The 18,733-nt window shown below is 44.0% G+C and overlaps 1 protein-coding gene across 1 annotated transcript in view; it reads right to left on the reverse strand.

Annotated features, from left to right (window-relative positions):
- Nucleotides 1-887: 887 nt before the first annotated feature.
- The window catches only part of DPY19L1 (dpy-19 like C-mannosyltransferase 1), a gene marked incomplete at its 5' end in the record, with an annotated part of 210,672 nt that continues 192,826 nt past the window's right edge, over nt 888-18,733 (reverse strand). Inside the window, one exon of the mRNA XM_088459640.1 lies at nt 888-1,159. Coding sequence (XP_088315766.1) covers nt 1,006-1,159 — 154 coding nt within the window. The remainder of the gene's footprint in view (nt 1,160-18,733) is intronic.

The following is an 18,733-nucleotide window of genomic DNA, read 5'->3' on the forward strand; positions in this document are numbered from 1 at the left end:
GTCCCAATTGGGAATATTGGGCCTGATTCACTACAGATCGCTATTGCGATTGCAGCTCCAATTACACATGCAGTTCTACTGCGAAAATATGCTAATGAATGCTATCGCAATGCCGTCACACAGCCATCATAGAGACGCCCACTACCACAATCTAACATTCGTAATACCTTGCAGTCCTGCGTATACATTGGAAACATCGAGTAACATCGACCCCTCACACATAATTACAGCAGGTCAAACCTGTCTCAGAAATTGCCGTTGCAGTGGCTAATTTATGCACGCCCATGCAACGGTGTTCAAACGGACAGGCACGCCTGCATTTCTCCGACCCCCCTGCCGTCAGCACCCCCAAGCCCTGTCACTCACTCAGCGATGGATTCCTATTTGCGTAAATGATCGCAATGCTAACTCACACATGCGCACTATGATGCATACGTAGTACGCACTATCAGCCGGTCTGCGTACACTGTTGAAGTTGCGATGAGTAATGAATCAGGCCCTGTGTGAGGTATGCTGTTCTACAACCCGTACTGAACATTACTCTCTTTATACATCATCCAACTCATTTTGCCACGGTGGTACTCCAACCTCCTATTTACCACAGTGTCAATCATTAAATTGGAATTTGTACTATATAATATAAAAGACTGTTACATGATAACACGCACGTGCATATCACCAATACAATTACATACATATATACATTTCAGGTTTTCTTTGGTGCTCATTTGTAAAAATTATGTTGTAACATAAATTTCTGCCAATTGTAAACTTTTAAGGCAGTTCTGTAAATCTTCCTTAACTTGCTGCTTTAAGAACACTAAGCAAAACAATTGCAAATGGCCGAATAAGGATGCAGTGTATTTTTAAAAGATGTTTACTTAGCAATAAGGGTTTGCATAGCATAGTGCATGTTACAAAATATCAGATTACAAATATCTGTAAAACAAGGATACCAGAATGAAAAACAAAAAACATCTAAACTTTGAAATAATGGAACCTTCTTCAAACGGTGACTTTTAAAACTTTGTAAAGATTATTTTGAAATAAGGTGATAAAGTGTGGCAACGATTCCTTGGCCAAAATAGAACACAACGGAGTCTTCCCAACATTAGAAGGATCTTCAATATCCCAGATCTCTGACAAGGTGCAGCCAGTTCTGAAAAATAAACAGATAGTAATTAATGATAAAATAATATGGCCATTTAACTAAGATTGACGAAAAATATGTATTTTTAGCATCTGTATAACTTCTTCACATTTAGAAATATATTTTGACTTTAAAAAAGTAATAAGTAATGCAAGCCCTCAGCCTCAATACTTAGTGAGTTCATACGGTGTAACCCAGATATTAATTGAATTGTTCAAATTATTGTGAGCACTAAAATTGCATGTGGCAGTTGCTATTACTTGAGCAACCAAGGGAGGTTATGATGATTACTAAACAAGGATGAAACACACAGATGTGTGACATTTTTTATCATCAAATCTTGAGATATATTTCCCTTTTCCTATATATATATATATATTCCTTCTCGACTTACCACATGTAAATCACAGATGTATGCATATGTTGGTGTGTAACTAAGGAAGTATGCCGATGCACAATCTTCTTTGAATATTGTATTTTTACTATTAAAATGGACTAGTCAATCACAATAGTCCCACATTTTTGCTCTTACCATGTGTAGGTGTGGACACCATTTCCCTTACTATATTTACAGCCATACATTACTTGATCTGCCCAATCTCCATTGATCTGTCATTGATATCAAATGTATGTGACTGTATCTCTTGCATAGATTTTTTTTTTTTTTCTCTTCCTGTATAGTCTGTATTGGTCAGTGAAGCATAGTTTATGGTATATATCTGGCCTGGTTTTTGCTCCAACTCAGAGCAAGTTATCTCCTTTGATCAGCAAGCCAATTGAGTCAGTTGTAGCCTGTCTTAATCAAGGGTTACCACTCCTTATATTCAGTCTAGGGGCAGCTGGGGCTGTTTGCAGCTGGGGTTAAAAGCACCAAGTGTTAAATGCACAAAGTGTGATTACATAACAGTTAATCAAACAGTTGAACAAACATTGACCAACATCTAAGGTAATTTCAGATTAAGATACCATTACTTTAAAATTTGTCTAAAAAAAACAAACCTAAAACTCACCATGTACTACACATTTCTTTTTTTCAACTCCCTCCTTTGTATTTTCTCTAAGGATATAACATCCCTAACTCTCCCTGCATCTCCCCTCTCTGGGCACACTGCTGCCCTATTGAGTCACTCACCTCCTCTAAAAACTAATGAGATTTCTTTTCATCAAAAATTGACTATTACAGCCTCATTGTGTCACTATAAATTTTTTTTACATACCTACAACTATATCTACTTCTCCATTCTTCTGCTTTTATTATTTGGTGACATATCACCAAATCCAGGCCCCACACACGGACAGCGGATATACTATGGAATAAATATCCTGCAAACCTCACATGTCTCCCATCACCCTCCAAATCAATAAATGTGCCTTATAGAATTCACACTTGATCACAACTTATTATTTTACATCTGAACATCTCTTTACAATAACTACTTTTACCAATTTCTACATTTACCTGAGACTGCTGGTTTATACGTTAACCAAACTCTCTAAATAGCCCTTCATGAAGTGGCTTCAGCTACCCGTCAGACTTCACGTAAACTGATATAACAGCCATGGCTTTCCACAGACACCTACAAAAACTACCTCTTAAAGTAGAATGTCAGTGGCATAAATCTTAATTCAAATGACTTCCACACATACTGTAAAATAGGAATCCACCCATCTGTCATCCTAACCCTCTGTCCCATGCTCACTGTCTACCCCATCCGTGTCACCCCTGTCTGTTTGCCCATCCCCTCTAGAATGTAAGCTCTCACGAGCAGGGCCCTCTTTCCTCTTGTGCTTATCCTTTCTTTACTTATATTATCTGCTCTATACTCAAAAGCACCTAACCCGTGACTTTTGCCATCCTGCTTCTGTTGCAGCAGTGTTTATATACCATGTACTTGTATTGCATTGTCTTAAACTGTATGACACTGTTTTCTTGTTCTGCTCAACTGTCTATGTACTATGTCTATGTACTATGTTTGTGCACTATGTTTATGTACTATGTAAGGCGCTGCGGAACCCTTGTGGCGCCATATAAATAAAGGATAATAATAATAATAATCTTGGAAGCTATAAAGTAATAGGCCTGGTTAGTACCTGGATGGGAGACCACCTGGGAATACCAGGTGCTGTAGGTTAAAGAGAATAACTGGGATTAGAATACACATGGTGGAGCATTTTGAGTTTTAATAAATTGTGCTCCAACTAGAACTTGTGATGGGTCACCATATGACTGACCTAAAAAAACATTTTGGTGCTCAGTATAATAAACTTCTATTTAATAATATTTTGCCACACTTTTTGTATCAGATTGGTGGCAACATATTCCCCAAACTATTTTCCAAATAGCTAATTTGCCTATGATAGGTGATTTATGTACTATGTTTATTTAGTATTTGTGTCTTGTGTGGTGTACCTTATTACTTTTACTAATATAAAATTTAATATTATATTTTAACTGGATATATGTCTAAAAGAGTGCACCAGCAACTAGCCCTCTCTTTTTCCCTTTTTTGTTTAAACGTATATATTACAGGTCGAGTCTCCCATATCCAAATATTCCGAAATACGGAATATTCCGAAATACGGAATTATTTTGGCATGACTGAGATAATGAAACCTTTGATTTTTGATGGTTCAATGTACACAAACTTTGTCTAAGGCACAAATTATTAAAAATATTGTTTAAAATTATCTTCAGGCTTTGTGTATAAGGTGTATATGAAACATAAATGAATTTAAATTCTGTACACAAACTTTGCTTGAGCCACAAAATTATTGCAAATATTGTAAAAAAGTACCTGCAGACTGTGTGTATAAGGTGTATATAACACATACATGCATTCTGTGTGTATATTTGGGCCCCATTCCCAAGAGATTTCATTATGACATGCAATTATTCCAAAATACGGAATATTCCGTTATCCAAAATACCCCTGGTCCCAAGCATTTTGGATATGGGAGACTCAACCTGTATTGGGCTTTGGGAGCACCACCAACAATAGTTGATGATACAATCAGTATCTAGATGATAGATGGTTGGTCTATAGTATTTATTATTATTGTATAAATTCTGTGCGGAATCTAACTTTTCTCTTGTACTCATATAGAAGACTGTAAGTGGCTATATGAAAAGTACTGTACACTTTTAAAACGTGTCAACTGGCTGATTTGTGATTTTTTTTAATGAAAAATAAAATAATGTAAAAAGCTGTAAAATTTTGTTTCATTACAAAAGAATTTCACGGATAATGCAAAAAAGTAGAAAAAAAGATGCAGCAATTATTTTTCGTTTAAATAAATACTTTCATTAAATTTGGGGTGCATTATTTAGCTAAAAAGCTTATTATGGGGTAATCTGAAGACATTTATTTATTTTTCACCCCAAAAATGATAATTATTGGGCCAATTAAGCTAATTGAAAAATTCCAAATGCTTAATTAGTCAAAAGGGGTGGGGGTCCAAGGAGTTCTGAGGCAGGTCCCGACAGTTTTATCTTAAAAAAAAAAAAAAAAAAAAAAAAGATTTTGCCTACCTTACCAGCTCAGGGGAGTGCGAACAAAAAAACGGGCAAATTTACTCGAAAAATACATTCAAGTGTGGAATTGAACTGCTAATGTAATTGGCAATGCAAACTCGCACCTAATTAACTCCCCCCCCCCCCTAATGTCTAAGTAAAAAAAAAAAAGGGTTACAGAACCTCTGGACGGAACACAATTAGACTGCATATTTCAGCAGAATAGATTTTAATGCATAAGTGCATTTAGCTGACAGTAGAAAAGATAAAAATAGAATGAGGCACATGCTACTGTAAACTGTTTTTTGTTAAAGAGTTGATTGAATTGTCAGATCTACAAAAAGTACAAAGCAAAGTGAGGATATAGAAGATATTTAAACATTTTTGTACTGACAAAAACATTAAAACTGGAAAACTGCAGACCTGTATAAGATGTTGCAGACACTGGAGTAGTGGCCCACAGTACAATGACAATGACAGAACAATGACAAAAACTATCTACATGGAAGAGTTACCAGTAGGACACCTTTCTAATAAACTCATCACAAAATATATATGAACATATGCCAGAAACTACTAGAAACAAAGTGATGAAGACTGATAAAATACATTTTTGGACAGAATCACAAGTATATTTGGAAATAAACAGGTGAAGTATTGAATTGGTAAATGGTTAAATATGAGGATGAATAAAACTGCAGTTGTAAATCACTCAGTTAACCCGGGAATACCGGGCGGAAATAAGGAAGAATGGGTACAGCTAAAGATCAACAAAGCGTAAAAGCTAATGTCACAGTATGAAAACATTACAGATATTAAATAATTCAGTAATAGACCAAGACAAACCATAAAAAAAAACTTTAACCATGAAGAACTTAAGGTTTTGGAGTAGTCTTTACAGTCCCCAGACTTGAATATTATTGAAAATCTGATTTCAAACATTCAACACTTGTAATAAAACCTAAAAATATTAAAAGTAAGAAGGGGAACACTTATCTGGCTACAAGACATGTTTAGAAGCTGCAATTTTTGAAAAGGGTAAAATATTAGTAAGTGTTAATATAGGTTGGACAACCATTTTACATGTCACTAACATAGTTATATTTTAATCTGTAAAATTACGGCATTTGTCTAAGTGCACTATAGAGATTTCAAAGCACTCGCCCGCATATGCTGGCTGTTATACTGCTAATCAGACCCCATGATGAAAGAAGGAGATATTATTGTATTAAAGTGTACAATACATGAACACTACATAGGGCAGTAGATGGCAGCAGTATTTTAATTGGAAACATGGTAAATGTTATAAACACAGATTCACAGAATCTTCATTTAATTTGATGGTATTCACATTTAAATTGGAGGACATGTTTAGGAATTACAGTTGTTTAATTTGTAGCTCCCTCTTTTACATAGGACCAAAAGTAATTGGACAATTGGCTCAAAAGCTGTTTCATGAACAGGTGTGGGTTATTCCTTTATCAACTAAGCAGGCAAAAGGTATGAAGTAAATTTAAAGTGTGGCATATGCATTTGGCAGCTGTTGCTGTAAACCCACAACATGCAGTCTAAGGACCTCTCAATACAAGTGACAGGCTATTCTTAGGTTGCAAAAAAATTCATCAGAGATAGTGGGAAGCTTAGGAGTGGCCAAATCAACAGTTTGGTACATTCTGAGAAAAAAAAGAATATGCTGTTGGCAATACAAAGGCCTGGGCGTCCATGGAATCTTTTCCATGGTAAAGAAAAAACCCTTCAAAACATCTAGCCAAGTGACGAATACTCTCCAGGAGTAAGTCTAAGTCTACCATAAAGTGAAAACTTCACAAGAGCAAATATAGATGGTTCACCGCTATGTACAAACCATTCATAAGCCTCAAGAATAGAAAGACCAGATTAGACTTTGCCCCCCCCTCCCCAAAACCATCTAAAATAAGCCAGTCTAGTTCTGGAACAGCATTCTTTGGACAGATGAAACTAGGATCAACCTGTACCAGAGCGATGGGAAATAAAAGTGGAAGGCTTGGAATGGCTCATGACCTGAAGCATTTCACATCATCTGTAAAACATGATGGCGGCAGTGTGATGGCATGGGCATGAATGGCTTCCAATGGCACTGGGTCTCTAGTGTTAATGATGTTGCAGAAGCAGCTGGATAAATTCTGAAGTGTATATGGATATACTGTATGCTTTGATTCAGAATGATTCAGCCGCACTGTCTTATCAACGCTTTCCGTACTAGGTCGCTGTCAGTTCATTTGTGAATATGGCTGCCCCACTTGTAATTTGTATGACAGAAGAGCAGCGTGCAGTGATAAGTTTTATGTGGTCTGAGGGAGTCTGGTACCGATATTTATCGAAGACTTTGTGCACAGTATGGAAAAATTGTTTTATCGCAAAGAATTGTATATGAATGGATAGAGAAGTTCAAAGAAGGTTGCACAAGTGTCAGCCACGAAGGAGCCAGACTCCCATCCATGTTCACGATTGACGAGATAATTGATCGTGCACGTGAACTGATTCTGTTGGATAGACGAGTGACAGTGGATTATGCTGCAAATGATTTGGAAATCAGCCATGGCTCTGCCTATGCAATAATAATAATCAAAAGATTCAGGTCTGATGAAGAGGTGAAGACAGCTGTGCATTTGTGGCTCGCAGCTCAGCATAAAACATTTTTTAATGAGGGAATACGAAAGCTTGTTGACAGATGGATAAAGTGTATTGGAATGCAGGGAGATTATGTCAAAAAATAATGTATTTGTCTTTTCTGAAAGTTAATTAAAATAAATTCTACAGTGGATAATTTTTGAATCACCCTCATACAAACACTGCATTGTTTATACTTGTTTTCAATTGGTGGTAGAAGAACCACATTATCTGATGCCTCAGAGGTGCCGTGTGTATTTAGTGTATGAGTAGAGTGCCACAGATCATCTAAGTAGTGCATACAGTTGTGTACTTTGGTAAGGCAGTGACTGCCGCTGATTGGAGGAGTAGTGATAAGTCCACTGCTGATGACAGATCACCCTTATTCACTATAATTATGGCTGTCTTACTTAAGTCAGTTAGATTTTTAACAAGACAAATACTGTTTAAACCAAAGGTCAAAACAAGTATGTTAGGGTAGGGAGAGTGCATTATAAAGAGGATGAGATGTGCTGGAGTTCATACATATTGAATTCATACATATTTCGGCATAGAAATATATGCAAACAATATACTTAGTGGAAATGAGGATTGGTGTTATAGAGGGTGTGATATAAAGATTAAGCACTGCAGACATGTTAAATGCAAAACAGCTGTGACAAGTTCAACCCTTCTATTTTGGCAAAAAAGATATATCAATGACTACACATATTCAGTATGAGCATTCACGGGGAGTCCCTATGGGTAAACTTGTGGCCATCTGGACAATGGCATGAAGCTTGGTGATGAAACTATGGTTTTGAGAATGAATTGAGGGTGATGGGTATATGCATCATATGGGTAATGTAGAAGGTTGTTGTGAATTATTTTTGCTGAAATGTGGCCAGGTGGTCGCATGTATAAGGTTAACTTGTGTGGGCACACAACCATATAAAGGGCACATCGGGTTCCAGTGGTCTTGAGGGATAATGGGGATACTGGAAAGCAGTGGTCTTACAACCCTCATTGCCATCATAAAAGCATTGAAAGGGTTAACTTTGTGGAGGGGAGCTCATTAACATTGGCTGGTTCCTACTATTAGTCCAAAATAGCAGATAGACTCAGTAGCACTTGCACAACAGGGGTACATAGTAAATGAGGGAGGAAGGCCTCCACATGTACCATAAAGCCCTACTTGGGACTTGGGGTATATTGCAATAGGCTGTCTGCTCTGGGGAGGGCAGACCAGCATGGAAATATGTGGGCATAAAGGGACATGTTATTGGTGTATTCTATTGTTACCTTAAAAATATCAAAAACATTGCATCTTCCTTCTTGTCCGGTCTGTGCGGTGCTGAACCCTATGGTACCCTGGTTTACCTGGTGAGCCCCAGCACTATCACGCAGGTAGTTCACAATAGCAGAAAACTAACGACAACTACAGTATGAGCAAATCTTTGATTGGGAGGAAAAGTGAATTCAAAAACAAGTTTAATCCTCATTTTGTGGCTCAGCAACAAAATTAAAGTGCATCATACTCAGTTTGATATTCTTTAAAATTTCCATTAAAACTCCCTCTCCTTCAAAACACCAGTATACTTTAGATAAACAGGAAATGTAATTAACAAATAAGGAATAATGCTAAATAAAGCATAGTATTAAGAACAGGAACTCCTCATCTATAATAATCCCCTCACCCCGCACAACACATGGTAGATATAACAACATGGCAGGTACACATATTATATATATATATATATATACATACAATCAATTAGAATATATATATATATATATATATATATATATATAAACACCATAAGTCCGGCTCTCCCTGGTGTCAGGTAACTTGGCTCGGTGCCCACGAGGAGGAGGTAAGTATTGAACATGACATCGCGGCACTCAGGGTACTTGAAAAAGGCAAATTTAATGCGACATCATTAAAAGCAGCAACGTTTCTGTGCCCACAACCGGCAAGGACAGTGCCGGTTGTGGGCACAGAAACGTTGCTGCTTTTAATGATGTTGCATTAAATTTGCCTTTTTCAAGTACCCTGAGTGCCGCGATTTCATGTTCAATATATATATATATATATATATATATATATATATATATATATATATATTCAAATTGATTGTAGTGTGCAAGTAGCTTAAAAAAAAATCACTTCTGCATTCTGTTGCCAGTAATACTATTAAGGACAGAGTTATCCTGTATGGAATAACAACCTACATAAAAACTGCTATTTCAAATAGCACTGGATATAAAAATATATAAGTTTTGATATGTAGGGAAAATCCAACACTATGGGGTCAATCCATTTAGGTGCAAAGGGAACGGCATAAAAATGCCAGCAATGGCATTGCTATTGGCCCCCCAGGCGGCCAGATCTCACCCCAGACTCGCACAATTTTACTCACAGCCCTATGGGGCTGCGAATAGGAATGTGAGTCTGGAGGTACCGTAAGTGCATCATACTGCCACACTTACACATACGAGGATCTTGCACCTGATTGGACTGACCCCAGGGCCGGATTAAGGGGGGGGCATTGGGGGCAAATACCCCCGGGCCCCCCTCAGAGAGGGCCCCCCGCTACCAGCCGCAGATCAGATCCAATTTATCCCCCCGGGCCGCCACCGTGTTTAACAGCACAGGTGAAACGGCAGCCAGGCCAGCCCAGTAGCAGCCGGCCATTCACTGTTTAAACACCATCCTGACAGCCCCCGCCGGCGCCGCAGAGCAGCACTGGGTTGCCAGGCAGGAGATGGACCAATGACAAACTACGTTGTTGCAGCCTGTGCAGTAACTGGCTGGCGTCGCGCGTAGACTGCAGGGAAGAAGAGGGCAGGATTTGAAAGGGAGGTGCGGACGCTATGCAGCTACAGCCGCATATGGATGCACAGGGGTGCGTGCGGGTGGAAAATGCAGCAGTTCAGCTGTTGAGGACAAGACCGGCTGTCAGCATCTCATCATAAAAGAAAAAAAAGTAAGAGACAGTGTTGAACAGTTTTTTTTTTAAACCAAATAAAAATTAATTAAATAAAGGCACTGGGTCCATTGGTTTTAAACGTGTGTGTATATATATATATATATATATATATTAATATATATATATATATATATATATATATTTATTTTGTGTATGTGTATATGTAAATTTGGAATTCCGGCACTCACTGGTATGATGCAGTGTATTATGTATACTTGCCAAGTGTGTGAGTGAGTGTGTGTGTGTATATATATATATATATATATGTTTGTGTGTATATATATATATATATATATATATATACACACACTATATATATTATATATATAGGTATATACAGTATAGATATATATATATTATTAACATGCAAATGGTCCGGCACTCCAGGCAATAAGGATATTCCTGACCGGTGCCCTCATAGCAGAAAAGCGGCATATACGGAGATAGGGTGCGGCACTCGGTACAATAATCAAGCAGAGACACAGTAATAGAAATCAACGTGTCCAACACTGAAACGTTGATTTCTATTACCGTGTCTCTGCTTGATTATTGTACTAAGTGCCGCACCCTATCTCCGTATATATATAATATATATATATAATATTAAATATCTATATATAAGCAGGTGAAAATAACGCATTATGCATCCATCTAGCCAATGTTTCAGGACACTCCGGTCCTTTTGTCAAGGGAATATATAAATAATTAAAAAAAAAAAAAATACATACATATATATATATATATATATATATATATATACACATACATACATATTCTATCTGAGAAGGGGATGTTGTCAGGAAGCAAACGGTCTAAATGGCAACCGCCAGCTTCCTGACTCTCTAATCCCGGCAAGGTACTAAAGGCAGGCGTCGAAAACTCGACGCCTGTAATTAGACCTATGCCAGAAGACCGACGCTCGGCATACCGAACAGCCACGGAGGGGGAGGGTTAGGTTAGGGGCTCCCAGGGGGGGTCTTAGTGTTAGGCACACCCCCAGGAGGGTTAGGTTTAGGCTAGGGGAAGGGGGAGTTAGCATTAGGCACCCCTGAGGGGAGGTTAGGGTTAGGCACCCCCCCGAGAGACTTAGGTTTAGGCTGTGGGGAAGGGGGGGTTAGGGTTAGGCACTTGGGGGGGGTTAGGGTTAGGCACTTGGGGGGGGGTTAGGGTAAGGCTTAGGGGGTAAAATTAGGTTAGTTAATACTTACCTTTTTAACGATCGGGAGCTTCACCCCTGCCGGGTTGCCGTTGTCGGGAATTGAACCATCGGCCATGCGGCCGGCGGTAATACCTACTATACCCCTGACAAGGGACCACCTGTGCAATGTCAGCCACTACACGTTGTGAGTCTCGAACAACATTTCAATAATTGCGGTACTGCCGCAATTATTATCGATCCAACTCGCAGGGGATATTTTAATTTTTTATGAAAATATCCTCGCTATGTACAACGGGGAACTCGCAGGGACAGCGTTGCACTAACCGCTATTCCTGCGAGTTATATCCCCGGCATTTAGGGGAAATCTGTCAAAGACGGGAAAAAGATTGCGCAGTGTCAACTTCGGTAGCCGGCCGGGGGCTGCAGGGGAGTGATAGAAAGATCTCTCTCCTGCCCCTGGAGGCTTACAGTAGTTTACACCATCTGAGAATGGTGTAAACTACTGGTGCTAAACTACGAAAAGTTTTGCTTTTTGGAGTTTAGTACATACGGAGCAGGTTGTAGTCCCCATTGATAATAATGGAGACTACGATCTGCAGCGCTAATTAGCACATTGCTGGAGATTTCTGTGAAATCTCCTGCATTGTGCTTTTAGTACAAAGGTACACTACATAAAATTATGCTGAAACTAAGAAACTACAGTTTCTGCATAATTTTATGTAAAAAATGGCTTGATACTTAAGCCCCTATATATGTGAAGTTTGGCACTCTGGAAAAGAAACAGTATGCTGTAGTGCCCTCCTACTTTAGTAGAAGCAAATAGGTATCCTGTAGAAAAAAAAGAAGCATCACTCCACAAACTTTTAAATTAGTGTAAATCTGTACCCTGAGGAAAAGACCCTTTGGGCTATTTCACACCTGCCAGTTTTGCCAGCTGTAAAATTTAATTAAACATGGAAGCGGGTGGGTACTTTCAGACAGCACGGTCGCCGTGTTACAACTGGGAATATCCACCGACAAGGACGGCTGCCGTGTCGTGTCCGTGCCGTCCCTGCATGTAAGTAAGGCACAAATTACAATGTTGCCTTTCACACACACCGGCTTGTACCCGCCCACAACTCGATCTGCTGCTGCGCATGCCTACTGCATTAAAAAAACCAACCACACAGTAAAAATGGCTTAAAGCCCTTACATGTGAAAGGCACTGATTGCCTGAAAAAAAACGTCCAGCTTTGGACAGTTTTTTTTGCCGGCTGGGCAAAACCCGCAGATGTGAAATAGCCCTTAGAGGTCTTGAAATAACGGTAACTATTAATACAGATTTATACTATTTTATACAGACTAAAGTCTGTGGAGTGCAGCCTCTTCCTTTCTACAGGATACCTGTATGCTATATAACAAGAGATATGGTAAGAACTTACCTTTGTTATCTCTGTTTCTACGAAGTCCATAGGGTCCACAGGGTGACCTTGGGGTATAGCTGGATCCTGGATCCTCGGGCACCACGGAGTTAAAGCTTTTAGCTGCTCCCAGGATGCACTTGGGTCCAACCTCCCCTATACCCCGCCCCCGAGCCACAGGCACCTCAGTTGGTAAGCAGCCCAGGCCGGAGGAGGAGACGAAACAGAGAGAAGGAAGACTGGAACACACAAGAACCATACTCACAGAAATGGGAGACGGAAAACCGGTGACCAGTCACAGAGCCCATATGAAGCCAGGTGCGTCAGGGCGGGTGCCCTGTGGACCCTATGGACTTCGTAGAAACAGAGATAACAAAGGTAAGTTCTTACCATATCTCTTGTTTTCTACTTCAGGGTCCATAGGGGTCCACAGGGTGACCTTGGGGATGTCCCAAAGCAGTCCAACTAAGGGCGGGGACGCTCCTGTGCTGATAGGAGAACCCGGCGCCCAAAGGATGCATCCTGAGAGGCAAAGGTGTCAAACGCATAGAACCTCAAAAAGGTCTGAATGGAAGACCAGGTGGCCGCCTTACAGAGCTGAACAGCAGAGGCGCCACGGCTAGCAGCCCAAGAAGGGCCCACGGACCGAGTGGAATGAGCCTTAACAGAGGCTGGAACAGGTAAACCCTCCTGCATATAAGCCTCAATAATAACAGAACGAAGCCAACGGGCTAGAGTCTGTTTGTTGGCAGGCCAACCCCTCTTGTGAAAACCAAAGAGGATAAACAAAGAATCCGACTTCCTCACAGAACTAGTCCGGTCCACATAAACCTGGAGTGCCCTTACAACGTCTAAGGAAGTCTCCCCAGCCGAAAGATCAGGTGACTGAAAGGCTGGTACAACAATTTCCTGATTAATGTGGAACCTGGACACCACCTTAGGCAGGAAATCAGGACGAGTGCGAAGCACCGCTCTGTCCTGATGAAAAATCAGAAAAGGGGGACGACAAGAAAGCGCCCCCAAATCTGAAACCCTCCTGGCAGAAGCAATTGCCAAGAGGAAAACAGTTTTAAAAGTTAGCCACTTGAGCTCCACTGACTCCAAGGGCTCAAAAGGAGGACCCTGTAAGGCCCGAAGAACCACTGCCAAATCCCACGGGGCCACAGGTGGCACAAAGGGAGGCTGGATTCTCAAAACACCCTGGAAAAAAGTGTGTACGTCCGGCATAGCAGCGATCCTGCGCTGGAACCACACCGACAGACCAGACACGTGTACCTTCAGTGAAGAAAGACGTAATCCTAAGTCCAAACCGGACTGAAGGAAAGCCAGAATACGCGAAACTCGGAACACCTGGGGATCATAGTTTCTGGCCTCGCACCACTGAAAGTAAGTGTGCCACACTCTGTGATAGATCCTCGCGGAAGCAGGCTTGCGCGCCCTCAGCATGGTGGTAATAACGGAGCTAGAAAAGCCCCGAGACCTCAGGACGGCTGTCTCAAGAGCCACGCCGTCAAAGATAGTCGACCCAGATCCGGGTGAAGACAGGGCCCCTGAGACAACAGGTCCCGCCGTTGAGGTAGGAGGTACGGAGCGTCGATGGACAGGCTCCGCAGATCGGAGTACCACGGCCTTCTGGGCCACGCTGGGGCCACCAGGATCAGTGTGCCTCCGTCCTGTTTGAACTTGCGCAGGACCCGAGGCAGCAGAGATATCGGAGGGAACAAGTAAGCCAGTTGAAACAGCCATTTCACCGACAGCGCGTCTATCAGACTTGCGCCTGCGTCCCTTGTCCTTGACCCGTACACAGGCAGCTTGTGATTGTAACGGGACGCCATCAGGTCCAGCTCTGGAAGCCCCCACTTGTCCACGAGTAGTTGGAATACCTCTGGATGAAGCGACCATTCCCCGGGATGCACATCGTAACGGCTGAGGAAGTCTGCCTCCCAATTGAGGACTCCTGGGATGAAAACTGCCGAGAGAGCTGGAAGATAGCGCTCCGCCCAAGCCAGGACGTGGGATACCTCCGACATCGCAGCTCGACTGCGAGTCCCTCCCTGGTGATTGATGTACGCCACTGTGGTGGCGTTGTCTGACTGCACCTGAACGGCCCTTCCGTGAAGAGCGGTGCCGGACGACTGCAGGGCTCTGTATACTGCCCGCAGTTCCAGGATGTTGATGGGAAGAATCGCTTCCTCCGCCGACCAACGACCCTGAAGTGACAAGGAGCCTGTCACCGCCCCCCAACCCCGGAGACTGGCATCTGTCGTGAGCAGAACCCATTCCGGGATCCAAAAGGGGCGCCCCTCCAGGAGATGCGCTGTCTGCAGCCACCAGGCTAGGGACAGACGCACCTCCGAGGACAACACCAGCATCTGAGAGCGGATCCTGAGTGGCAATCCGTTCCATTCTGAAAGAATCAGCCCCTGCAGGGGCCTGGAATGGAACTGGGCAAACTCCACCATGTCGAATGCCAACACCATGGACCCCAAAACTCTCATCGCTGAGTGCACCGACACTCTGCCACTGCTCAGACAACTGTGAATCCGCAGCTGTAAGGAGGAGACCTTCTCTGGAGTCAGAAAAATCCGTTGCTGACGAGAGTCCAGCAGGGCCCCCAAATGAACCATCCGTTGTGATGGGATGAGGGAGGATTTCTTCCAGTTGATCAACCAGCCGTGCGCCTGTAGACAAGCGACCGTCAGGTGGAGATGCTGGATCAGTACCTCCGGGGAGCTTGCCAGCAAGAGGAGGTCGTCTAGATACGGTAGCAACCGTATCCCCTGGCTCCGAAGGTGAGCCGCCATGACCGCCATCACCTTGGTAAATACCCTTGGTGCCGTGGAGAGACCAAAGGGTAGAGCCCTGAATTGGTAGTGGTTGTGGAGAATAGCAAACCGCAGAAACCGTTGGTGCGATGTTGCTATAGGCACATGGAGGTAGGCGTCCTGGATATCAAGGGAGACCATATAATCCCCCGGTTCCATCGCCAGTATGATGGAACGCAAAGTTTCCATCCTGAATTTGGGAACCCTGAGAAACCTGTTCAGGGACTTCAAATTGAGGATGGGGCGATGAGAGCCATTGGGTTTCTGCACCAGAAACAGCGTAGAGTAATACCCCATCCCACGTTGAGACTGTGGTAAGGGTATAATGACCCCCGCCGTCAGCAAGGCCTCTATGGCTTCCTGAACCTGCAAGGCCTTGGTTTTGTCCTGAGAAGGAAAAACTGGCAAGGCGGCCTATGCCGAAAAGACAGGGCGTACCCCTGGGAGACCACTTCTCGCACCCAGGCATCCGTGGTGGTATTGTGCCAGCACTGGGCGAATTGAAGAAGTCGGCCTCCCACTCTGGGGTCCCCCAGAGGGAGGCCCGTCCCATCACGCAGAAGGCTTATCTTCTGGCTTGGAAGAAGGGCGCCTAGCACTCCAGGCTTGCTTCTTTGGCTTTGAGGCGGTCTTGGGTGCGGACTGCCTCTGGAAGGACTGACCCTTTGCCTTGCCCTGAACCCGAAAGGAACGAAACGCCGAGCTCCGGACCTTAGCAGGTGTAGTAGCTGAAGGGAGGAAGGCTGACTTGGATTTTGCCAGGGTATCTACTATTTTGTCCAGGTCCGGACCAAATAGTAATTCCCCATTAAAAGGTAAGGCCTCCAAGCCTTTCTTTGAATCTGCGTCTGCTCTCCAAGACCGCAACCACAAGGATCTACGAGCAGACACTGCTGCCGCCGAAACCCTAGAGGTCAACAGGCTAGCATCCAAAGATGCTTCTCCAATGTAGGAGGCGGCATCTCTCATCTGTCCTAACAACGCCCCCTGGACGTCCGGAGATTCATCCGTAAACGTGTCCTCCAAGGCGTTGGCCCACCCCTCAATGGCCTTGGCCACCCAGGAGATGGCCATGGACGGCCGGGCTACAGCCCCTGAGAGAGAATAAATAGACTTTAGACAAGTCTCCACCTTTCTGTCCGTAGGATCCTTCAGCGAGGATATAGACGGCAATGGCAAAGTAGCACTCCTGATGAGGCGTGTTACATGGGAATCGACTGCAGGCGAAGTTTCCCATTTCTTACAATGCGCTTCCGGGAATGGATAATTGGACGCCAAGCGTTTCTGTGGCAGGAAACGCTTACTGGGCGTCTGCCAGGCCACCGCCATGTGATCAGTCAACTGATCAGACAAGGGGAACGCTGTAGAAGTAACCTTAGCTTTTTTAAAACTAGGATACCTTGACTTGGGAGCGGGTGCCTCATCCTCAATCAGAAGAATAGCCCGCACCGCCTTAACCAGAGCCCGCACATTGATGGAAGACTTAGTGTCTACCTCCTGGACTGAGGCATCTGAGGCTGAGTCATCCTGTACCTCACCATCATCCGAGAACCCCTCAGAATCCGAAAGATGCGCAGCCTGTGCCATGACTGAGCGTTTAGACGCCCTGGAGGGCACGTCACTGCGCAACATCGACTGAAAAGCCGAAGATGCTGCCGCCAAATCTTGGACAGTGTGGGAAAGCGCATCCACCCAGGGTGGAGGAGCTGTCACAGGAGCCTGAAACGGCACCACAGCCGGCTGTGCCACAGGGGTGGACTGAATATACATTGGCAACCCCGCATAGGGACCAACAGGCTGAGACCCCGGGGGAGTCTGCAATAATTGTGGGACACCCGGGGAATGGGGGATGGCAGGCTGGGGCAACGCCCTAGTAGGGGCGGCAGTCGGGACCGACAGACGGTCCGCGATGGACACCAGCACCTGGGAAAACATTGCCCATGGTGGCTCCTGCGAAATGGGAGGTTTAGACGTACCAGGGAGCGCCTGGCACCGTCCGCACAGGCCGTCCTGTGACAAATCCTCCCTATCCACTCCTGCAGAACAGCGCCTGCAGGAGAACAATGCTGGAGCCCCGGAGTGCTCAATCTCCTCCTCAGACATGACTTAGGAAGAAAACGTGCGCACTCACCAGTGTGCTGAACAACAGCCCACAATATGGCACCGTGTAGCACACAACTGTATGTGACGGACCTCACAAATACGTGATCTATATAGGTGAGGTCAGTAGAAACACCCTTCCCCCGCACACCTGTAGGGCTTGTAGGAGAAGGAAAGGGATAGGTACAGGCTGACAGTAAGTAGAAAAAAGACACAGACAGGCAGCACTAGCAAAAGTCACATACCATGCAGGAAGATATACTCACTGCACCTTTCCACTACAATCAACCTCCCAGATTCAGTGTCTGGGAGGGCTATAGTGCTGTGTACACTGTCCTTCTGCAGGGGAGAGGTACACAGGGGGACCGGTCCGCGTGCTCCCTGAAGATCTGCGCTGCCACAGAGAAAATGGCTGCTGGAGACCTCAGAGGAGGAGTGGCCCGAGTAGCTGCAGCTCAGCGACGCCAGACTCCGAGCTGAAAGGCGCGCTGAGCTGAGGGGAGGAGCCGCTAGACAGGGAAGGCTTCCTCCCCTGGCTAGCATATTAACCCCAGGGCTTGCCGGCATCCCGCTTGCCGCTTAATTTACCCTGGTGGTCTAGTGGTCTGGCGGGGTATGCCTCCGCTGGAGGGGGGGCCCGCCGCCACCGCTAGCGCCCCCGGTCTGTCCCCTAGACCGGGGGCATGGGACTGCATTTGAAAGGAACCCGCGCACCGCCGCTAATCAGCGGTGCGCGGCTTACCTGATCTCCCCGGTGTCTTCCGGCAGCAGTCCCGGGGGAAACCAGAGTCCGGCTAGTACAGACTCTGGCTTCCCCCGCCGCGATCCCCAGTTCAGTGCTGGCGTTGCGGCGCCAGCAGGGAGAAGGAGCGGCAGCGTGGGCGTCTGTACAGACAGCCCAGCGCTGCTGCTCTAGAGAAAAAACTTATAGTAAAAAATAAATAAATTTAACTAAGTTCAATAAAAAATT

The sequence above is a fragment of the Taudactylus pleione genome, unplaced genomic scaffold (genome assembly GCF_031769625.1).
Source record: "Taudactylus pleione unplaced genomic scaffold, aTauple2 ptg000921l, whole genome shotgun sequence".
Taxonomy (NCBI): domain Eukaryota; kingdom Metazoa; phylum Chordata; class Amphibia; order Anura; family Myobatrachidae; genus Taudactylus; species Taudactylus pleione.